Genomic DNA, 21,492 nt, shown 5'->3' on the forward strand with positions numbered 1-21,492 from the left:
GTCATTTAGCAGACGCTCTTAGCCAGAGCGACTCACAAATTGGTGCGTTCACCCTATAGCCAGTGGGATAACCACTTTACAATTTGGGGGGGTAGAAGGATTACTTTATCCTATCCCAGGTATTCCTTAAAGAGGTGGGGTTTCAAATGTCTCCGGAAGGTGGTGAGTGACTCCGCTGTCCTGGCGTCGTGAGGGAGCTTGTTCCACCATTGGGGTGCCAGAGCAGCGAACAGTTTTGACTAATGAAGTATGTAAGAGTGGACAGGCTCCCATGCCAGCAGCAGTTCAGAAGAGGCAGTCAGTGTAATCTTGAACAGTACAATGGTGTTGGTGTGTATGTTTATTACAGTGTAATAAAGTCATAGAGTGAGAGAGAGTGTACCAACCAAAAATTCACAAAATGGGACAAACACCAAATTGAGACTGCATGCAGAATTCTGCAAAAATATCCTCTGTGTACAACGTAAAACACCAAATAATGCATGCAAAGCTGAATTAGTCCGATATCAAAATCCAGAAAAGAGCTGTTAAATTCTACATACACCTAAAAGGAAGCGATTCCCAAACCTTCCATAACAAAGCAACCACCTACAGAGAGATTAACCTCGGGAAGAGTCCCCTAAGCAAGCTGGTCCTACGGCTCTGTTCACAAACACAAACAGACCCCACAGAGTCCCAGGACAGCAACACAATTAGACCCAACCAAATCACGAGAAAACTAAAAGATCATTACTTGACATATTGGAAAGAATTAACAAAAAAACTGAGCAAACTAAAATGCTATTTGGCCCTAAACAGAGAGTACACAGTGGCAGAATACCTGACCACTGTGACTGACCCAACATTAAGGAAAGCTTTGACTATGTATATACTCAGGGAGCATAGCCTTGCTATTGAGAAAGGCCGCCATAGGCAGACCTGGCTCTCAAGAGAAGACAGGCTATGTGCACACCGCCCACAAAATAAGGTGGAAACTGAGCTGCACTTCCTAATCTCCTGCCAAATGTATGACCATATTAGAGATACATATTTCCCTCAGATTACACAGACCCACAAAGAATTCGAAAACAAATCCCATTTTGATAAACTCATATCTATTGGGTGAAATACCACAGTGTGCCATCGCAGCTGCAAGATGTGTGACCTGTTGCCACATGCATGCGCGATGAGCGACTGCCGTGCCTGCGCCAGCAGTGTCCAATCTTTAAAAAGAGTCGCAGCCAGCTAGTTCCGAGAGAGAGAGAGTGAGAGAGTCTCTTTCTCTGAATGGCTAAACCCACAAATGAAACAGAACTTCTAATTTCATATTTCTCAAAACAGGGCTATACACATCTGCTCTACAAGGAAGCAATATTTACAGAGGCTTCATCACTTCGTGGGATTTTTATTGAACAAGTAGGCCAGTTTTGGATAATGATGATTTCCGTAAAGTTTTTTTAATTATTTGAGATGACAGGGATTCGGAGTCGTTGATCAATCAATCAATCGGTCGATCAATTACATTGTATATGCCTATTTTTAGCGCTTTTAACAAAAACACGTGGCAGTGTCTTATCAACGGTGAAATTAGTGTCAATTGCATGCTAAGAGGAAAGTTGTGGTTTGTAAAAACCGATCATAACGTTTTACACTGATAAGCGTAAAGGAGGCGGGGATGTAAGGAAGGAAGCAAGGAACGAAGAAAAGCTTTGTAGCCTATTAACAGCAAGCCATCCTGTGAGGAAACTGAGCGGAGGAGGAGATGTACATATGTGAGTTTAGAGTGGGTGTGGGTGTGTGTGCCATCTCTATACATGTCTGTCTGCCTCTTTCTTGGTGTGGTTGTTTTGCTGGTCGGTCTCTGTTTGCGTGTGTGTTGTCTTTGTGCGCGCGCGTGCATGCGTGTGTGTATCTATTTCATTTTCATCAGCAATGGATGTTCAGTTGACAGACTTTAGTCAGAGGCGCATGATGCCCACATCAGCTCGTGGTACTAAACCGGGGATTCAGTGCGCGAGCGGCCCAGTGATGCTGAAGTGACAGCTCCCTCAGCGCGCTCTCTTGCCACAGTCTGTAAACCACCAGAAGCAGCTGTGCCGCTGATGGTCGTCGGGTTTCAGAGTGTGTCTGTCTTTCTATTCTTTATTCCTCAAACTCTCTCTCTCTCTCCCTCTCTCTCTCTCTCTCTCTCTCTCTCTCTCTCTCTCTCTCTCTCTCTCTCTCTCTCTCTCTCTCTCTCTCTCTCCTGATTTACTCTCTATTCAACCACCATCCAGTCTGGGTAGCTCTCTTTCTGATAGAGGAAGGCTTTGCATTGGCACAGAAAACCAAAGGTGGGTGATTTCTCATTAGTATGTCAAAAATGTGTTCTGTTTAGGGTGAATGTTTGTTTTCATACACTGAACAAAAATATAAACGCAACATGTAAAGTGTTGGTCCCATGTTTCATGATCTGAAATAAAAGATCCCAGAAATGTTCCATATGCACAAAAAGCTTATTTCTCTCAATTTCTTTGCACCTATTTGTTTACATCCCTGTTAGTGAGCATTTCTCCTTTGCCAACATAATCCATCCACTTGACAGGTGTGGCATATCAAGAAGCTGATTAAACAGCATGATCATTACACAGGTGCACCTTGTGCTGGGGACAATAAAAGGTCACCCTAAAATGTGCAGTTTTGTCACACAACATGATGCCACAGATGTCTCAAGTTTTGAGGGAGCATGCAATTGGCATGCTGATTGCAGGAATGTCCACCAGAGCTGTTGCAAGATAATTGAATGTTAATTTCTCTACCATAAGCCGCCTCCAACGTCCTTTTAGAGAATTTGGCAGTACGTCCAACCGGCCTCACAACCGCAGACCACGTGTATGGCGTCGTGTGGACGAGCGGTTTGCTGATGTCAACGTTGTGTCAACGAACACAATTGCATTTTATTGATGGCTATTTGAATGCACAGAAATACCGTGACGAGATCCTGAGGCCCATTGTGAGGCCTATTTTTTTTTTTAAGGTATCTGTGACCAACAGATGCATATCTGTATTCCCAGTCATGTGAAATTCATAGATTAGGGCCTAACTGTAACTCAGTACATTTTTCGAAATTGTTGCATGTTGCATTTGTATTTTTGTTCAGTATGTTTTATGTCTGAAATATCAAAGAAACACAGTTGTGATTGGTTGAGTATGTGGTGTCTTTCAAGGAATACATACATTAATTAATGTGTGTTCATTTCAAGTATGGAAATCAAACAAAGACAGTGCTGTTGGAGTCATCCCCCATTATATATAAGTACCCTCATAATGAAGTTATTTCTACACCTGAATAATATCTGTGACATCACTGTACTAATAAATGTTTATTTCCTGGTGTGTGGTGTGTGATTGTTTTTGCCATGTCATCCGTAGACTCTCAGAATGTTGGTAAGATTTCCCAGAATGCCCGACAGTGTGGTACCTGGATCAGAAACATCAACGGGGGGCAGTTCAGCTCTCCAAACTACCCTAAAACCTACCCTCCCAACAAGGAGTGCCTCTACATACTGGAAGGTAACACACACACACGCACAAACACACGCACAAACACACACACACACACACAGTGATTAAAACTCGTACATATCTTGTCACAGAGTGTCATATTTGCGCCCTTTCTACCTTGGCCAAATAGTGACACTTACTCTCCTTCCCTTCCCAGCCCTGCCCCGTCAGAGGATCGAGCTTCTGTTTGATGACATCTTCTACATTGAGCCATCCTTTGAGTGTCGTTTCGACCACATCGAGGTTAGAGATGGTCCATTCAGTTTCTCTCCTCTGATCAACCGCTTCTGTGGCTCCTCCAGCCCAGGCCTGGTGCTCTCCAGCGGACGCTTCATCTGGATCCGCTTCTCCAGTGATGAGGAGCTAGAGGGACTGGGCTTCAGGGTCCAGTACACCTTTACCACAGGTAATTTACCTAAGCCACAGCTAATGAACCACAACACACCTTTACTGCAGGTAATACACTTCTATACTTACCTTTACCGCAGGTAATTTACCTGAACCACAGCTATACTGCAGGTAGTGGCTAACTCAATCCAACATAACACATCTGGGCGTCAGTGTCCAGTACACCTTTACTGCAAGTAATTTCCCTCAACCACAGTTAGCACTTTACTGTAGATAACACACCTTAGGAGCAAACATTGACTTCAGCTTTATTTATTTTTTAGATCCAGAGTTTCACCTTCATGTGGGAGGAATACTAAATCCTATTCCAGGTAATTTATCAGCTGCAACACTTTAACACCTTCAACTAGATAAAAATAATATAACACTTTATTTAACTGGATGTAAAATTAGCTTTACTGCAAGATCAAATGTGTTTCTTCATCCCACCCTATCACCTCTCTTCCCCCCTTCTCCCCCCTCTCCCCCCCTTTCCCCCTCTCCCCCCACCTATCTGTCAGACTGTCAGTTTGAGCTGGGTGGAGCTGATGGTATGATCCGGTCCGGTCAGGTGGAAGAGGAGGACAAAGTCAAACCTGACCAGGCGGTCGACTGCATCTGGACCATACGAGCTCCGCCCAACTTTAAGGTCTATTACACCTCTATGACATGTCTCAACTATCTGTATCTAAATATCTATATTTAAATATCTATATCTACCTTCTTTAACATCTCCCCTCTCTACATTTGATCCCTCCCTCCCCAAATCCCTCCATCTGATTCTCTCTCACTTGTTTCTCGGTCAGATCTACCTGCGGTTTCTGGAGTATCAGCTGGAGAATTCGAACGAGTGTAAGAAGAACTTTGTGGCCGTGTACGACGGCAGCAGTGCCATAGAGGACCTCAAGGTAGGCATTGGAATGAGAACTCACTCACTCACTCATTCACTCACTGACTCACTAATATGCAGTAATGCATATCATTCCCACATTGCACGCATTCATAATAAAACTACAGAAGAATTAGCAATAATCAATATTACCGACTTATCGGAAAAAAGCTTGTGCAGTGATGATACATGTGATAATTAGTTTATTGTTGTCATACTTTTTGTTTGTCATATCATCATGTTTTATCATTATAATTTTAATTGTTTATTTACTGTGACATCATGGTTGCTGCAGGCCAAGTTCTGCAGTACCGTTGCCACTGACGTAATGCTTGACAATGGGGTGGGCGTGGTCAGGATGTGGGCCGACGAAGGCAGCAGACTCAGCCGCTTTCGCATGCTCTTCACCTCTTTCGCAGACCGTGAGTCCATCACGTCCTTTCTATCTTTCTCTTCACCCCTTTCTTCACCTGTTTGGCCTACCATGAGTCTATCACCCACTCACTTTACCTCTCTAGCACTCTTTCTATCTCTCTCTCTTTCCCTCACAGACTCACTCTTTCACTGAATCTGTTTTATGCTCCCCCTTTCCCTCTTTCTTCATCTCATCCTTATCTACTGTGTGTCTCACTCACTTTACCTATTTTTCGGTCTGTGACCTGTATTTCTATTGCTCATACTTACTTTTTCTTTTGGATCACTTTGGTGCAATCTTCACAAGTATGTGGTACATTTTCCCAACTCTAAGCACATAATCTAAACAGGTCATCAAAATGGACATATTCAATTGACTGAGTACCAACAAAAAATCACAAAGTCACTTGTTCACTGCACCAAATCAATGTTTAAATTTGGATACACATTCAATCTAAGTATCTGCTTTTCAAAATTCAATATTCACTTTACTTTTAATATACGTTTTTTTGTCATTTGTTAACAATACAATCAATTATCACTTAATCAAACTGCTCAAAACTGATAACTAGTTAACGTACAGTACCAGTCAAAAGATTGGACACACCTACTCATTCCAGGGTTTTTCTTTATTTTTACTATTTTCTACATTGTAGAACAATAGTGAAGATATCAAAACTATGAAATAACACATATGGAATCATGTAGTAACCAAAAAAATGTTAAACAAATCAAAATATATTTTATATTTGAGTTTCTTCAAATAGCCACCCTTTGCCTTGATGACAGCTTTGCACACTCTTGGCATTCTCTCAACCAGCTTCATGAGGTAGTCACCTGGAATGCATTTCAATTAACAGGTGTGCCATGTTAAAAGTTAATTTGTGGAATTTCTTTCCTTCTTAATGCGTTTGAGCCAATCAGTTGTGTTGTGACAAGGTAGGGGTGGTATACAGAAGATAGCCCTATTTGGTAAAATACCAAGTCCATATTATGGCAAGAACAGCTCAAATAAGCAAAGATAAATGACAGTCCATCATTACTTGAAGACATGAAGGTCAGTCAATCCGGAACATTTCAAGAACTTTGAAAGTTTCTACAAGTGCAGTCGCAAAAACCATCAAGCGCTATGATGAAACTGGCTCTCATGAGGACCGGCACAGGAATGGGAGACCCAGAGTTACCTCTGCTAGAGGATATGTTCATTAGAGTTACCAGCCTCAGAAATTGCAGCCCAAATAAATGCTTCACATAGTTCAAGTAATAGACACATCTCTACATCAACTGTTCAGAGGAGACTGCGTGAATCAGGCATTCATGGTTGAATTGCTGCAAAGAAAGCGCTACTAAAGGACACCAATAATAAGAAGAAACTTGCTTGGGGCAAGAAACACGAGCAATGGACATTAGACCGGTGGAAATCAGTCCTTTGGTCTGATGAGTCCAAATTTGAGATTCTTGGTTCCAACCGCTGTGTCTTTGTGAGATGCAGAGTAGGTGAATGGATGATCTCGGCATGTGTGGTTCCCACCGTAAAGCATGGAGGAGGAGGTGTGATGGAGTGGGGGTGCTTTGCTGTTGACGCTGTCAGTGATTCATTTAGAATTCAAGGCACACTTAACCAGCATGGCTACCACAGCATTCTGCAGCGATACGCCATCCCATCTGGTTTGCGCTTAGTGGGACTATCTTTTGTTTTTCAACAGGACAATGACCCAACACACCTCCAGGCTGTGTAAGGGCTATTTGACCAAGAAGGAGAGTGATGGAGTGCTGCAGCAGATAACCTGGCCACCACAATCACCTGACCTCAACCCAATTGAGATGGTTTGGGATGAGTTGGACCGCAGAGTGAAGGAAAAGCAGCCAACAAGTGCTCAGCATATGTGGGAACTCCTTCAAGACTGTTGGGAAAGCATTCCAGGTGAAGCTGGTTGAGAGAATGCCAAGAGTGTGCAAAGCTGTCATCAAGGCAAAGGGTGGCTACTTTGAAGAATCTCAAATATAAAATATATTTTGATTTGTTTAACACTTTTTTGGTTACTACTTGATTCCATATGTGTTATTTCATAGTTTTGATGTCTTCACTATTATTCTACAATGTAGAAATAGTAAAAATAAAGAAAAACCCTTGAATGAGTAGGGCGTCCAAACTTTTGACGGGTACTATATATAGTTTGATAACTGCTGTAAAATTCTATATTTCTACCTCATAAATGTATCAATTTGACATCCATTTATGGTTGAAGGTTAAACCAAATCATATATGTATGTGGCTCTGAACGCTACATCATCATTCTCCGTCAGCCAGTGTGCTTCAATTGGACAAAGTGGAAATAGTCACTATGTGCTACCATTTGGAATTATAGTGTAGTGTACAATGCACTGCTGAAATACCTGGGTTGTGTAACAATATATTTCACTCATTATCTGTGTAAGCTGAGAGACAGGTGATACTGTGTTAGTTGACAAGTCGAAAAGGTGATCTTGTACAATGTTCCATTGGGCAGAAATCAGTGGAAGCTGCTGAAAGGAGGACAGCTCATAATAATGGCTGGAATATAGTGTAATGGCTGGAATGGAGTTAATTGAATGGTATCAAACACATGAAAACCAAAATTTGCGGCCATTATTATGAGCTGTCCTCCACTCAGCAGCCTCCACTGGCAGAAATGGCGTACAAAACCGTGCTACGTTTTTACAGTAGCCAACTGCTTAACAATACCCCTATATCTGATGATTTGTCCTACGTACTGTATGTACTGTATGGTGCATGTCAAGTTATAATCATATACTGTATGGAAAAGTATATTTACCATCTACTATTTGGTTCTATTCAGCACTGCAAAAAGAACAGTTTTGCAATGTGTATCTTGTATTTTTTGCTATTGGATTTAATGGTGAGCATTATCTGATGTATTGGTGACTAAATGAAATGTTGTCATGGTATTTCACAGATTTTTTTTGCATGAATCACTGATAAATTATTTTGCATGAATGACTCAGTGTTGAAAGGTGTGAAACCCCAACGAATGCACAATCAAAGGTTCTGAACATACCATAGGGGGCAGTACAAGTGTTATCAGTGTAGAGTTTTGTACTTAGAGTTTAGAAAATTCAGCACATACTTGTGAAAATAGCACCAAAGCGATTGTAAAAAACTGTAACATAATTGTATCCTCTTGTGGCTGAGACTTCACATAGCTGTTTCAGATTTTTTTTATTTTGACGCTATAGGTTTACATACACTATATATACAAAAGTATGTGGACACACAACAACTGCTCAGTCGTGAAGTGGTAGGCCACAAGCTCACAGAACGGGACTGCTGGATGCTGAAGAACGTAGCGCGTAAAAATTGTCTGTCCTCGGTTGCAACACTCACTACCGAGTTCCAAACTGCGTCTGGAAGCAACGTCAGCACAATAACTGTTCGTCGGGAGCTTCATGAAATGGGCTTCCATTGCCGAGCAGCCACACACAAGTCTAAGATAACCATGCGCAATACCAAGCGTCAGCTGGAGTGGTGTAAAGCTTGCCGCCATTGGACTCTGGAGCAGTGGAAACGCGTTCTCTGGAGTGATGAATCACGCTTCATCATCTGCCAGTCCAACGGACTAATCTGGGTTTGGCGGATGCCAGGAGAACAGGAGGACGTTACCTGCCCCAATGCATAGTGCCAACTGTAAAGTTTGGTGGAGGAGGAATAATGGTCTGGGGCTGTTTTTCATGTTTCGGGCAAGGCCCCTTAGTTCCAGTGAAGGGAAATCTTAATGCTACAGCATACATTCTAGACGATTCTGTGCTCCCAACTTTGTGGCAACAGTTTGGGGAAGGCCCTTTCCTGTTTCTGCATGACAGACAATGCCCCCGTGCACAAAGCGAGGTCCATACAGAAACGGTTTGTTTAGATCAAGGTGGAAGAACTTGAATGCCCATGATTTTGGAATGAGATGTTCGACGAGCAGGTGTCCACATACTTTGGTCATGTAGTGTAACATAACTATGCTAGAATAGGTTAGAACTAAAATAATGCCTCATCATGTTGTTGAATAAAAAAATGTGTGTGTGTGTGTGCTGTGTGCGTGCATGTGTGTGTTGCAGCCCCATGTTCAAGCGACATGTTCTTCTGTCACAGTAGCATGTGCATCAACAATTCTCTGGTGTGTAACGGGGTGCAGAACTGTGTCTTTCCCTGGGACGAGAGCAACTGTAAAGGTGAGACACATGCTATGTTATACTGTATTATATTTTCCTAATATCATCTTCATATTTCACATCAAGAGGAAAAACACATTTTTGTTGGTCGATTCCCAGAATCGGGAGGGAATGAGCAGGGAATCCGGAATCCTCCCACTTGGGTTTCTGGAAAACCTAGGAATTTTGCAAAAGTTATCGGAATTTTGTAACCCTAAGTCTCTCGTCCCCCCTCGCTCTCTCTGTAGAGAAGAAGCCTAAAGGTATATTCCATCACATTACTAAGACCCATGGGACAATTATAGGTGTGTCTACAGGACTCGTCCTCCTCCTCCTCATCATCTCCATATTGGTGCAGGTCAAACAGCCACGCAAGAAGGTGTGTAGCAACCAAATTTTACAAATATTACAAATTACGTAATATTGTGTGTGAATGAACAGAATTCGTCAAATGAAGCACTTTACTATTCTACGAGTGGCATGGGTCTGGGTCGTCGAGAGAAATAAAGCTTCTATCACGCTAGAGGCTTGTGGGATCCTAACCCTTGTATGTTAACAGGTGGTTGCGCGGAAGAGTGCCCTTTTCAATCGAGCTGACTTCCAGGAAGTGTTTGAACCTCCGCACTACGAACTCTTCTCACTCAGAGAGAAGGTGGGTTTAACATCTAGATTTCATGATATATACCGAACAAAAATATAAACGCAACATGCAAAAATGTCAACGATTTTTCTGAGTTACAGTTCATATAAGGAAATCAGTTAATTTAAATAAATTAATTAGACCCTAATCTATGGATTTCACATGACTGGGCAGGGGTGCAGCCATAGCTGGGCCTGGGAGGGCATAGGCCCACCCACTGGGGAGCCAGGCCCTGCCAATCAGAATTAGTTTTTTCCCACAAAAGGGCTTTATTACAGACAGAAATACTTCTCAGCACCCCCACCCCCCCTCAGTCGATTCCGCAGGTGAAGAAGCCGGATGTGGAGGTCCTGGGCTGGCGTGGTTACACGTGATATGCGGTTGTGAGGCCGGTTGGACGTACTGCCAAATTCTCTAAAACGACGTTGGAGGCAATTTATGGTAGAGAAATGAACATTCAATTGTCTGGCAACAGCTCTGGTGGACATTCCTGCAGTCAGCATGCCAATTGCATGCCAATTGAAATGATCAGGCTGTTTAATCAGCTTCTTGATATGCCACACCTGTCAGGTGGATGGATTATATTGTCAAAGGAGAAATGCTCACTAACAGGGATGTAAACGCATTTGTGCACAACATTTGAGAGAAATAAGCTTTTTGTGCGTATGGAACATTTCTGGGATTTTTTATTTCAGCTCATGAAACATGGGACCAACACTACATGTTGCATTTATATTTTTGTTCAGTTTAGTTTATTATGCTATGTTTTATACTGATGTTTTAATCTTGTATTTTACTTTGCTTTACTTCACTTAGTTAATAAAGTAGTGATGATGATGATGATGATGATGATCACTGTATGAAGATGTTGACCATTATCTTTGTCATCCTAAGGAGCTGTCTACGGACATAGACCTACCAGAAGAACTCCAGTCTCTCAACGCTCTGAGACGTTCCTCCACCCCTTCCCGCTGCATCCATGAGCACCACTGTGGCTCCCAGGCCTCCGCCAACCCCAGCCGAAGTGCTTCCTCTGTGGGCATAGGATCCATGGAACTGCCTCCCTTCCGGGGCGAGTTCACCCAGGGTCAGCCAGGCTCCCTACCCTCTCTGAGAGGCGTCAACAGCAGCCTGAGGAAGAAGAGCTGGCCTAGTATGAAACAGGTAGGACTGGTTGGGGGCGAGGGCCTGGGGGACCGGGTAAGGGGGAGGGAGGATAGGGTGATGGAAGAGGAGGAAGAAGAGGAGGAGGAAGGAGGGAGGTGTGATGTGTATGTACGCAGAGGGATGAGCATGAGAGCCATCTGTGAGATGTCTCAGCAGAGATCGATGTCCATGGACTTCTGAGAGAGAAAGAGGGGAGGAGGAAGGGGACAGAAAGGAGGATGTGGTGGAGGAAGGAGAGAACATTTGTGATAGAAGAACAGTCAGTATCCCTTGACACATTTCCTAAGAAGGAAAAAAGACTGGACCCTAACCCCTAACCTAGACACTCTCTCTGGTATCTCTGAAACTTCGACTATACTGCTGCACTGGATCCACGAATTAAAGGCATCATCTGTAACTTCGATCACCGTTAAAAAGTGCAGCCCTGACACTTTCTTGAAGGGGAGAGTCTTGTATGCAAACCACAAGTATGACAACCAAAAAGGAAGAGGAACAGGAACACACTGATATTTTGTTTTAAGTTGATTATATTTGTATTTCATGTTTTGCCACAGGGAACAGATAATTAGCGGAGTGTGTCTTTAAAGTGAGGCTGCTTGACAAATACTGTTCCAAGGCTGGAGACAGGCCATATAGTGTATATTTCTACTTTTTTTCATGACATACCTCACTGTGTATTTTTCCCCCAACGTTTTTTTCCCTAAAGGTTTTTTCTCTCCATTTGTTAATTTTGTATTCATAGATTTAGAGAGGATAGTTGATGAAGAATTGTGTTACGGTTAGCACTGGATGATAATGATGATGAAGGATGCCTTGTAACATTGTGTTGTTGTTTTGTTTAGATTTATTTTGTTTTGTTTTGTTACTGAATATATTAAAGAATGTAACTCTTGGTGACTGGGGTGAGTTGAGCTGTGATGGTGAGTGGATCATGTGGCTGTGGTAGATGAGGATCAGAGTGAGTTTCAGTTGAACACTCTCCAACGCCCACCCTTCTCTCTGCTGAGAATGCATGGTTTTATGAGGCTTCCTGTAATGGTGTGTCACACCACTACGCAGGCAGGAAAGCCCCTCTTGAAACCCTGACTAATACAACCATTATACAAGCAATATACAACAAATAAACAACCAAATGTACAAACAATATGCATACTGTAAACAGTGAGCTCAAAAAGTATTGGGACAGTGACACATTTGTTGTTGTTTTAGCTCTGTACTCCAGAACTTTGGATTTGAAATGGTACAATTACTATGAGGTTAAAGTGAGGCTGTCAGCTTTAATTTGAGGGTATTTTCATCGATATTGGGTGAACCGTTTAGACATTTTAGGGGACCAAAAGTATTGGGACAAATTCACTTATGTGTATTAAAGTAGTCAAAAGTTTAGTATTTGGTCCCATATTCCTAGCATGCAATGACAACATCAAGCTTGTGGCTACAAACTTGTTTGATGCATTTGCTGTTTGTTTTGGTTGTGTTTCAGATAATTTTGTGCCCAATAGAAATGAATGGTCATTTTGGAGTCACTTTTATTGTAAATAAGAATAGAATATGTTTCTAAACACTTCTACATTAATGTGGATGCTACCATGATTACTGATAGTCCTGAATGAATCGTGAATAATGATGAGTGAAAAAGTTACAGATGCACAAATATCATACCCCCAAGACATGCTAACTCTTCACCATTACAATAACATGGGAGGTTAGCATTTTGGGGGGGATATGATTTTTGTGCGTCTGTAACTTCCTCACTCATCATTAATCACAATTAATTCAGGATTATACATAATCATCGTAGCATCCACATTAATGTAGAAGTGTTTAGAAACATATGATATTCTTATAGTGATTGTATCATTTCAAATCCAAAGTGCTGGAGTACAGAGCCAAAACAACAAAGAATGTGTCACTGTCCCAATAGTTTGGGAGCTCACTGTAGCTTGTTAGAACCACCCTATGGGCAGTGGTTGGTTGGCTGAGATTACTTCTCCAGTTATTTAGTTATGCAGAGCTACAATAAGTGCATTACCTACCTCAACTAAGTTGGGTAAGACAATGATATATGACTACTAAGGACTGATATAAGCCTGGGAATAAAACACTGGTTTTCCCATCTAAGCCACAGCATTATAAGACACATTAACCAGAAAATACTTCAGTGATGAGTCAGAACATAGCTCTTATTCAAAATAATAAGAGCTATGAACTAATTCTCTCTCACTCACACACACACACACACACACACACACACACACACACACACACACACACACACACACACACACACACACACACACACACACACACACATATACATACAGACACACCTGCATTTGTACCTGCATGGTATGAGGACAATGAGATCTCTCATTACTGATGGTATGTGACCCAGTTGAGTCAGACTTGGTTTGGTAAACAGAGTAGATGAAGGTTTAACAAACGTGAAGCCTTGAGTCTGGTGGCTCACATCCAACTTATTCTCCATGACAGAGGATGGCTTTGTTATAATGTGTTGATTACTGCTCTATGTAGGTCACTCATATTGTATTAATGGTCTAGAATTTACTATGTTTGATCTGTCGTTCCATAGATATGGTATGAATTAATGACCCATAATACTGTTTTATTTCTTTTATTTATTTATCTTATGACATATAGTTAAATGAAAGTAGACTAATTGCACTGGTCAACTTTGGGCTGCTACATCATTCATTGAGTGAACCTGCAGAGCAGTTTTATTTTATCTGCACAAAAATGAATTTGGGACTAAAGTATTTAATTTGTCATTTTATTTATTTAACCTTTATTTTAGCAGGGAGTCCCATTGAGACCAAGGCCTCTTTTTCAAGGAAGGTAATACAAACATACAATACTACAAGCAATTTAAGAAGCAAACACATTCCTCAACAATGAGTTCCTCCATAAAAAAAACTGGCTTAATCTATTGATGTAATAATATCATGGACAATAACTACCATGTAGTAGGATGTATAGGCTTATAATTATTAATTATTAAAATAGTATAAAACACTTTAGTTAAAAAGCATACAAAGTACACAGTATTCACTAATGACCTGATTCACAGATAAGATAATCACATGCAACTAGAGCTTTCGCATAAATGATCCATGTCAATGGCAGAGATGTGCTGAAAAGTTAAGCACACAACTGTGCACTGATCTCAAATCAGAGTACAGCCTACTGAAAAGTGAAAAGGCACAGGACCTAACTATGGCTTTTTGTCTCTGTAGGTGCTGTAGAAATCCACTCTTTTCACCCCTTGCTCAGCACCTGTGGGCCAGAGACACACACAGGAAGTACAAACACATACAGGAAGTACAGAGGTTAAAACATTCAGAGATTTCAGACACAGCATCAAATAACAGTATTGGAGATGAGTTATTTGAAACAGGAGGAAGAGGGGTTATTTGATTAAGGAAAGCTCAATTCATAGTTCACAGCTGCAATAGTCCACTGGCCCATTATACCATACTATAGCGAGTCTCATATCTCCAAAGGAGTGAACATATGTCATAACGGACCGGCAGACAATTGCAACTCTACCATATACACTATATATACAAAAGTATGTGGACACCCCTTCAAATTAGTGGATTCGGCTATTTCAGCCACACCTGTTACTGACAGGAGTATAAAATCGAGCACACAGCCTTGCAATCTCCATAGACAAACATTGGCAGTAGAATGGCCTTACTGAAGAGCTCAGTGACTTTCAACATGGCATAGGATGCCACCTTTCCAACAAGTCAGTTCGTCAAATTTCTGCCCTGCTAGAGCTACCCCAGTCAACTGTAAATGCTGTTATTGTGAAGTGGAAATGTCTAGGAGCAACAACGGCTCTGCCGCGAAGTGGTAGGCCACACAAGCTCACAGAACGGGACTGCCGAGTGCTGAAGAACGTAGCACATAAAAATCGTCTGTCCTCGGTTGCAACACTCACTACCGAGTTCCAAACTGCCACTGGAAGCAACGTCAGCACAATAACTATTCATTGGGAGCTTCATGAAATGGGTTTCCATGGCCGAGCAGCCGCACACAAGCCTAAGATCACCAAGCACAATGCCAAGCGTTGGCTGGAGTGGTGTAAAGCTCGCCGCCATTGGACTCTGGAGCAGTGGAAACGTGTTCTCTGGAGTGATGAATCACGCTTCACCATCAGGCAGTCCGACGGGCGAATCTGGGTTTAGCGGATGCCAGGAGAACGCTACCTGCCCCAATGCATAGTGCCAACTGTAAAGTTTGGTGGAGGAGGGATAATGGTCTGGGGCTGTTTTTCATGGTTTCTAGCTAGGCCCCTTAATTCCAGTGAAGGGAAATCTTAATGCTACAGCATACATTTACATTCTAGACGATTCTGTGCTTCCAACTTTGTGGAAACATTTTGGGGAAGGCCCTTTCCTGTTTCAGCATGACAATGCTGAAACAGCATCGAACAACTTTGAGATGAATTGGAATGCAGACTGCGAGCCATACATAACTGCCCAACATCAGTGCCCAACCTCACTAATGCTCTTGTGGCAGAATGGAAGCAAGTCCCCGCAGCAATGTTCCAACATCTAGTGGAAAGTCTTCCCAGAGGAGTGGAGGCTGTTATAGCAACAAAGGGAGGTCTAACTCCATATTTATGCCCATGATTTTGAAATGAGATGGTCGACGAGCAGGTTTCCACATACTTTTGGTCATGTAGTGTATTTTAAGCTTGACCCAGGCAGTAGATTACCGTCATCACCTATGTAGCAGAGGAAGTTGAGGTGTTCATGGCACGTCCGGTCCCTCCAGAAGAAGCCCCCTCCACTGGCTAGCGCTCCACAGGGACTGGAGTGCTGCTTAGGGGCGGCCCATCTCTCCCAGTGGCTGAAGTCCATGTGGTCCCCGGTCATCCAGTACCACCTGTCTGCCATGAGGGACCTTAATATGAAGAGGATATTCAGTATCTCTGGAAGGACAATGGGAGTGGAATTCAAATATATATTGTTAGCCAACTTGTTTGTGCGTGTATCATTCACAATGAGGTATACCTGCGCAGGCCCAGCCACAGGTGTGGGGTGAGGGGGGGGACGCGACTGCCCCCCAGCAAATCCTCCACCTCCCTCTGCTCATCCTCACTACGCACACTAAGCAGGTCCCAGTAATGGTCTCTGCAGTAGAATAGAGCGTCAGACCAACACAGCCTCTTGATCACCACCGTCACATTCCTCCCTCTAATCAGGAAACTGCCAGAAGGAGGAGGAGAAGGATGGGTAGGAGGGGGAGTGGTGGACAAGGGAGTGGAGGTTGAAGAAGAGAGGGAAGAGGATGTTGGAGGAGTTGCTGCAGGGTTTTTGGAAGCACTGGTGGAGGGAGGAGGAGTGGAGGGGACAGGGCTGGTTGTGTCTGAAACAGAGAGAGTTCCCAGTGTCTCACTTCTGACATGGCACTGACTCCACATTGTCATTCCATTGATTCCACATGCAAGAACACTCACCTACAACAATCTTTACTTTATTAGATTCATGTGACAATGCACATTAATCCACCCCTCTGAAAATGTAGACAAAAGGCTAATTTCCTATTTAAAAATAATGTAACCATCAAATAAACCTGTTTTTAACCCTCTAAGTCTTCACAACAAAGGATGTATATTGTTGTAACTATAAAGATGAACAGTGAAGACAGACATGGCGATCACCTGCACGAATGCCATAAACTTCCACTTCACACAGAATGAGAAACTTGTTCGGTCCAGGGATGACCACAGTGATGTAGCGACCCTCCGTCTCATTACACTGGAAGGTGTGGGTCTCTCCACCTAGGTTGTGGTAGATGACACCACATCTAAAAGATAGATAGAGAGAGACAGAGACAGAGGTGAGGGAGAGAGAGAGAGATGCAGACACCCAGTGTACATTACAGGAAAAGGTCCTATCTGATCACAGCCCACTCTATACTGTTTCTGTGGTGGTGGGGAGGGGCAATTGTGTCTAGTATGTCACCTGGAGTTGATGGTACCGTTGTTCTCCAGGGAGTTACCGATGTGGATCTCAGCACCATTCATCCGATCAGGACAGCAGTCTACTCTACTGGTGATGTTGACTGTGGTCACTCTGTGGACATCCAGCAGGTCTACGCTCCACCAGGGGCTGGCTTCATGAGCACTGTGGGAGCACTCTGGCATTTTTTTTCCATCAATGGCAAAATGTGCTGTGGGATAACCAGCATATTTTGATGACTCAGACGCCACTCCATTTGATGCCACGTTTTGAAGAGACACACCTTATCAAATAACGAACAACACATTCAGAGGTATCAAAATTAAACATATAGTTTGGGCTGTTAAATGATTAAAACATTAAATTGAGTTAAGTGCATGATTTGCTGTGATTGATCATGATTAGTCGCAAATTCAGAATTTGTTTAAATTGAGCTGCAATTTAAGATTTTTTGTACAAAAAAGCATTACAAGAATATTCACATTTTGATTTTGTCCAAATCAACGGTTAGCAAAATCAGGTAAATTGATAAAGGACATTTTTTTAAACCTCAATGTCAACTTGTTTTGGCATCACATTGTTGTTTTTAGCTGTATACAGTTGAAGTCGGAAGTTTACATACACTTAGGTTGGAGTCATTAAAACTCGTTTTTCAACCACTCCACATATTTCTTGTTAACAAACTATCGTTTTGGCAAGTCGGTTAGGACATCTACTTTGTGCATGACACAAGTAATTTTTCCAAAAATTGTTTACAGACAGATTATTTCACTTATAATTCACTGTATCACAATTCCAGTGGGTCAGAAGTTTACATACACTCAGTTAACTGTGCCTTTAAACAGCTTGGAAAATTCCAGAAAATTATGTCATGGCTTTAGAAGCTTCTGATAGGCTAATTGACATAATTTGAGTCAATTGGAGGTGTACCTGTGGATGTATTTCAAGGCCTACCTTCAAACTCAGTGCCTCTTTGTTTGACATCATGGGAAAATCAAAAGAAATCAGCAAGACCTCAGAAAAAAAATTGTAGACCTCCACAAGTCTGGTTCATCCTTGGGAGCAATTTCCAAACGCCTGAAGGTACCACGTTAATCTGTACAAACAATAGTACGCAAGTATAAACACCATGGGACCACGCAGCCGTCATACCGCTCAGGAAGGAGACGCGTTCTGTCTCCTAGAGATGCGAAGGACCTTGTGAAGATGCTGGAGGAAACAGGTACAAAAGTATCTATATCCACAGTAAAACTAGTCCTATATCGACATAACCTGAAAGGCCGCTCAGCAAGGAAGAAGCCACTGCTCCAAAACCGCCATAAAAAAGACAGTCTACGGTTTGCAACTGCACATGGGGACAAAGATCATACTTTTTGGAGAAATGTCCAGTGGTCTGTTGAAACAAAAATAGAACTGTTTGGCCATAATGACCATCATTAAGTTTGGAGGAAAAAGGGGGTGGCTTGCAAGCCGAAGAACACCATCCCAACCGTGAAGCATGGTGGTGGCAGCATCATGCTGTGGGGGTGCTTTGCTGCAGGAGGGACTGGTGCACTTCACAAAATAGATGGCATCATGAGGAAGGAAAATTATGTGGATTTTTTTGAAGCAACATCTCAAGACATCAGTCAGGAAGTTAAAGCTTGGTCGCAAATGGGTCTTCCAAATGGACAATGACCCCAAGCATACTTCCAAAGTTGTGGCAAAATGGCTTAAGGACAACAAAGTCAAGGTATTGGAGTGGCCATCACAAAGCCCTGACCTCAATCCTATAGAAAATGTGTGGGCAGAACTGAAAAGCGTGTGCGAGCAAGGAGGCCTACAAACCTGACTCAGTTACACCAGCTCTGTCAGGAGGAATGGGCCAAAATTCACCCAACTTATTGTGGGAAGCTTGTGGAAGGCTACCCGAAACGTTTGACCCAAGTTAAACAATTTAAAGGCAATGCTACCAAATACTAATTGAGTGTATGTAAACTTCTGACCCAATGGGAATGTGATGAAATAAATAAAAGCTGAAATAAATCATTCTCTCTACTATTATTCTGACATTTCACATTCTTAAAATAATGTGGTGATCCTAACTGACCTAAGACAGGGAATGTTTACTATGATTAAATGTCAGGAATTGTGAAAAACTGAGTTTAAATGTATTTGGCTGAGGTGTATGTAAACTTCCGACTTCAATTGTATATTATGTATTTTGGAAGTTTTCAGTGTATTCTGAACACTTTAAAACAATGGGATTAATCACGATTAAAAAGTTAACTGAATAACTCTAACAGCAGTTTGTTGATTCATGTAAAAAAAAAACTTACCTGTCTTGACACTGTGCAGTAGGAGAAGGAAGGTGACAGCTATAAAAGGTCAGTATGATTAATCATTATAGAATGGCTAGAGGTTTAGTGGTAGTCATAGTTTTGTTAGGGGTAATGGTTATAATTAACCACACAACAGTAGTATATCTGGATCAGGTAAAGGAGAAATAGTGGAGGTCAAGTCACTCTGAAAATAAATAGTTATGAGACCTACCAATCAAAATGTAGATAAATTGTCTCCACTCCATGGCTTTAATGTTCATGCGAGAGCAGAATTTAAATTAGCTATCTGAGAAATCAAAAGTATAGCTCAATTGTTACATGGATCACCTTTAACAGTAAATAAACAGAGAAGAGGTACACAATTGGTAACTAAACATTGAGTGAAAATAGAGAAAAGAAGAGTGTCAACAGAATAAAATAATTTTATCGATGTCAAGATTGAATACCTACGACTCTCTCCCAGACGTCCGGGTCTTTCTGCCTTGGGTTCCAATGTGTATGACTATTTACATTATGATATTATATGTTATCAATAATGTAAATTCATTTACATTTTGCATATATTTGGTTTCCATTTTTTTAAAAAATTGTTCGATTTCCATGGAGAATATACTTCAATATTATATAATAACTGTAAAGAATAATATTTTATTTTATAAAAAGTTCAAACAATACATGAAGTGTTTAATGTCTGGGTTAAGTGCTTAGATGGTGCAGGGCAGATCTCATGTTTTTCTTTGTTTATTGACCAGTCTAATGGCTACAGTGAAAAATATTTCCTCCTGTTGGTCTTACAATGGGGGCAGCAGAAGAGCCTTCCTAATGGCAGGAGTTCAGATGTGGGATTGAGGATATGGGTTCCATCACACAAGATTGCAAAGTATGGGCCTTCCTAAAAGTTTGCTGTCAGGCTTGTTTGACCTTGGAGCTGAGGTTCACAATACTTTGAATATCAATATTCAACCAAAGATCTTATCACTATAAGGGATTTGGGAAACAAAATGTGTCCTTATAAAGTGTACCTTGCCATGTCATGTAAAATGACACCACTGACCTTCTGGCTCCAGGGAGTGCATACCAAGGCAAAGTAGGTAATGACAAGGAAGCACTATTGAACTTTCCGTTTTCCATAGACTGTGCCTGTATATCTCTTGCAATTTGTGTAGATAAGAAACACAGCCCAGTAGTCAAATTATGTGTTATATAACAACTTGTCCTGATCAACCATTAACACATAACATCATATCGTACCTGCCCTGGGCCTCTGGCTAACCATTAACAGTGGTGTAGAGTCAATATAGAGTGACCTCTCGACCTGAACCACTGTTGTGTCTGCAGGGGTGTGTTTATATTAGGAGGGATGGGGTGGGGCAGAGTGATTGAGGAGAGAGGTTGTGAGGGAAGGGGTGTATGTGGAGCTTATAATAAAGGGGTGGGGGGACATTGACATGAGGGTACATGAGGGGGTTAGGAGTGAGGGGGGCAGCCGCACACAAGCCTAAAATCACCATACGCAATGTGGAGTGATGAATCACGCTTCACCATCGGGCAGTCCGACGGACAAATCTGGGTTTGGCGGATGCCAGGAGAATGCTACCTGCCCCAATGCATAGTGCCAACTGTAAAGTTTGGTGGAGGAGTGTTATGATGATATTAGGAGGTCATTTCATAGTGTTGTGTGAACTGGGTTAAATTGTGAGAGAAGTGATTATTGGTGCCACAGAGTCTGAGGCAGGAAATTCCAATATGTCTAGGGAGGATATTGGTGTTTATATTGGAATTATTGATGGATAGAACATCCTGCTTGGGGTACAGGGTCATGACATCGAAGAAGGGAGTGCCCATTGATGGTTGCCAGATGTGGTTGAAGAAACGTGTAACCTAGGGTATATAAACTGAGAGATTTCAGTGTGTGGTCAGTTCAGAATGACATGGGGAAAAGCTATCGCCATTTGTTATACG

General features: G+C 42.0%; 2 protein-coding genes across 4 annotated transcripts; one reads left to right on the forward strand and one right to left on the reverse strand.

The window, feature by feature from the left end:
- The first annotated feature begins 1,223 nt into the window (after positions 1–1,223).
- Positions 1,224–12,127, forward strand: neto2b (neuropilin (NRP) and tolloid (TLL)-like 2b). Of its 3 annotated transcripts, XM_041889847.2 has the most exons (12): positions 1,224–1,751; positions 2,256–2,312; positions 3,391–3,531; positions 3,680–3,928; positions 4,194–4,241; positions 4,431–4,558; positions 4,716–4,817; positions 5,094–5,220; positions 9,317–9,430; positions 9,658–9,788; positions 9,969–10,061; positions 10,944–12,127. In XM_041889847.2, the coding sequence occupies exons 1-12, from the start codon at positions 1,742–1,744 to the stop codon at positions 11,394–11,396; spliced, it is 1,653 nt and encodes a 550-aa protein (XP_041745781.2). In that variant the 5' UTR covers positions 1,224–1,741; the 3' UTR covers positions 11,397–12,127. The 3 variants fall into 3 exon arrangements, with proteins under 3 accessions (XP_041745781.2, XP_041745783.2, XP_041745782.2); XM_041889849.2 differs by lacking the exon at positions 5,094–5,220 and having other exon boundaries at positions 9,663–9,788; XM_041889848.2 differs by lacking the exon at positions 2,256–2,312.
- A 2,321-nt stretch (positions 12,128–14,448) lies between these two features.
- LOC121577447 (collectin-12-like) lies at positions 14,449–17,482 on the reverse strand. The gene is made up of 5 exons (XM_041891200.1): positions 17,213–17,482; positions 16,909–17,054; positions 16,259–16,613; positions 15,961–16,148; positions 14,449–14,510 (listed from the first exon to the last, which is right to left on the reverse strand). Exons 1-5 carry the CDS (start codon positions 17,392–17,394, stop codon positions 14,449–14,451), a joined length of 933 nt encoding a protein of 310 aa, XP_041747134.1. The 5' UTR covers positions 17,395–17,482.
- Between the last annotated feature and the right edge of the window lie 4,010 nt (positions 17,483–21,492).

Source organism: Coregonus clupeaformis, chromosome 11, assembly GCF_020615455.1.
Source record: "Coregonus clupeaformis isolate EN_2021a chromosome 11, ASM2061545v1, whole genome shotgun sequence".
NCBI classification, from domain to species: domain Eukaryota; kingdom Metazoa; phylum Chordata; class Actinopteri; order Salmoniformes; family Salmonidae; genus Coregonus; species Coregonus clupeaformis.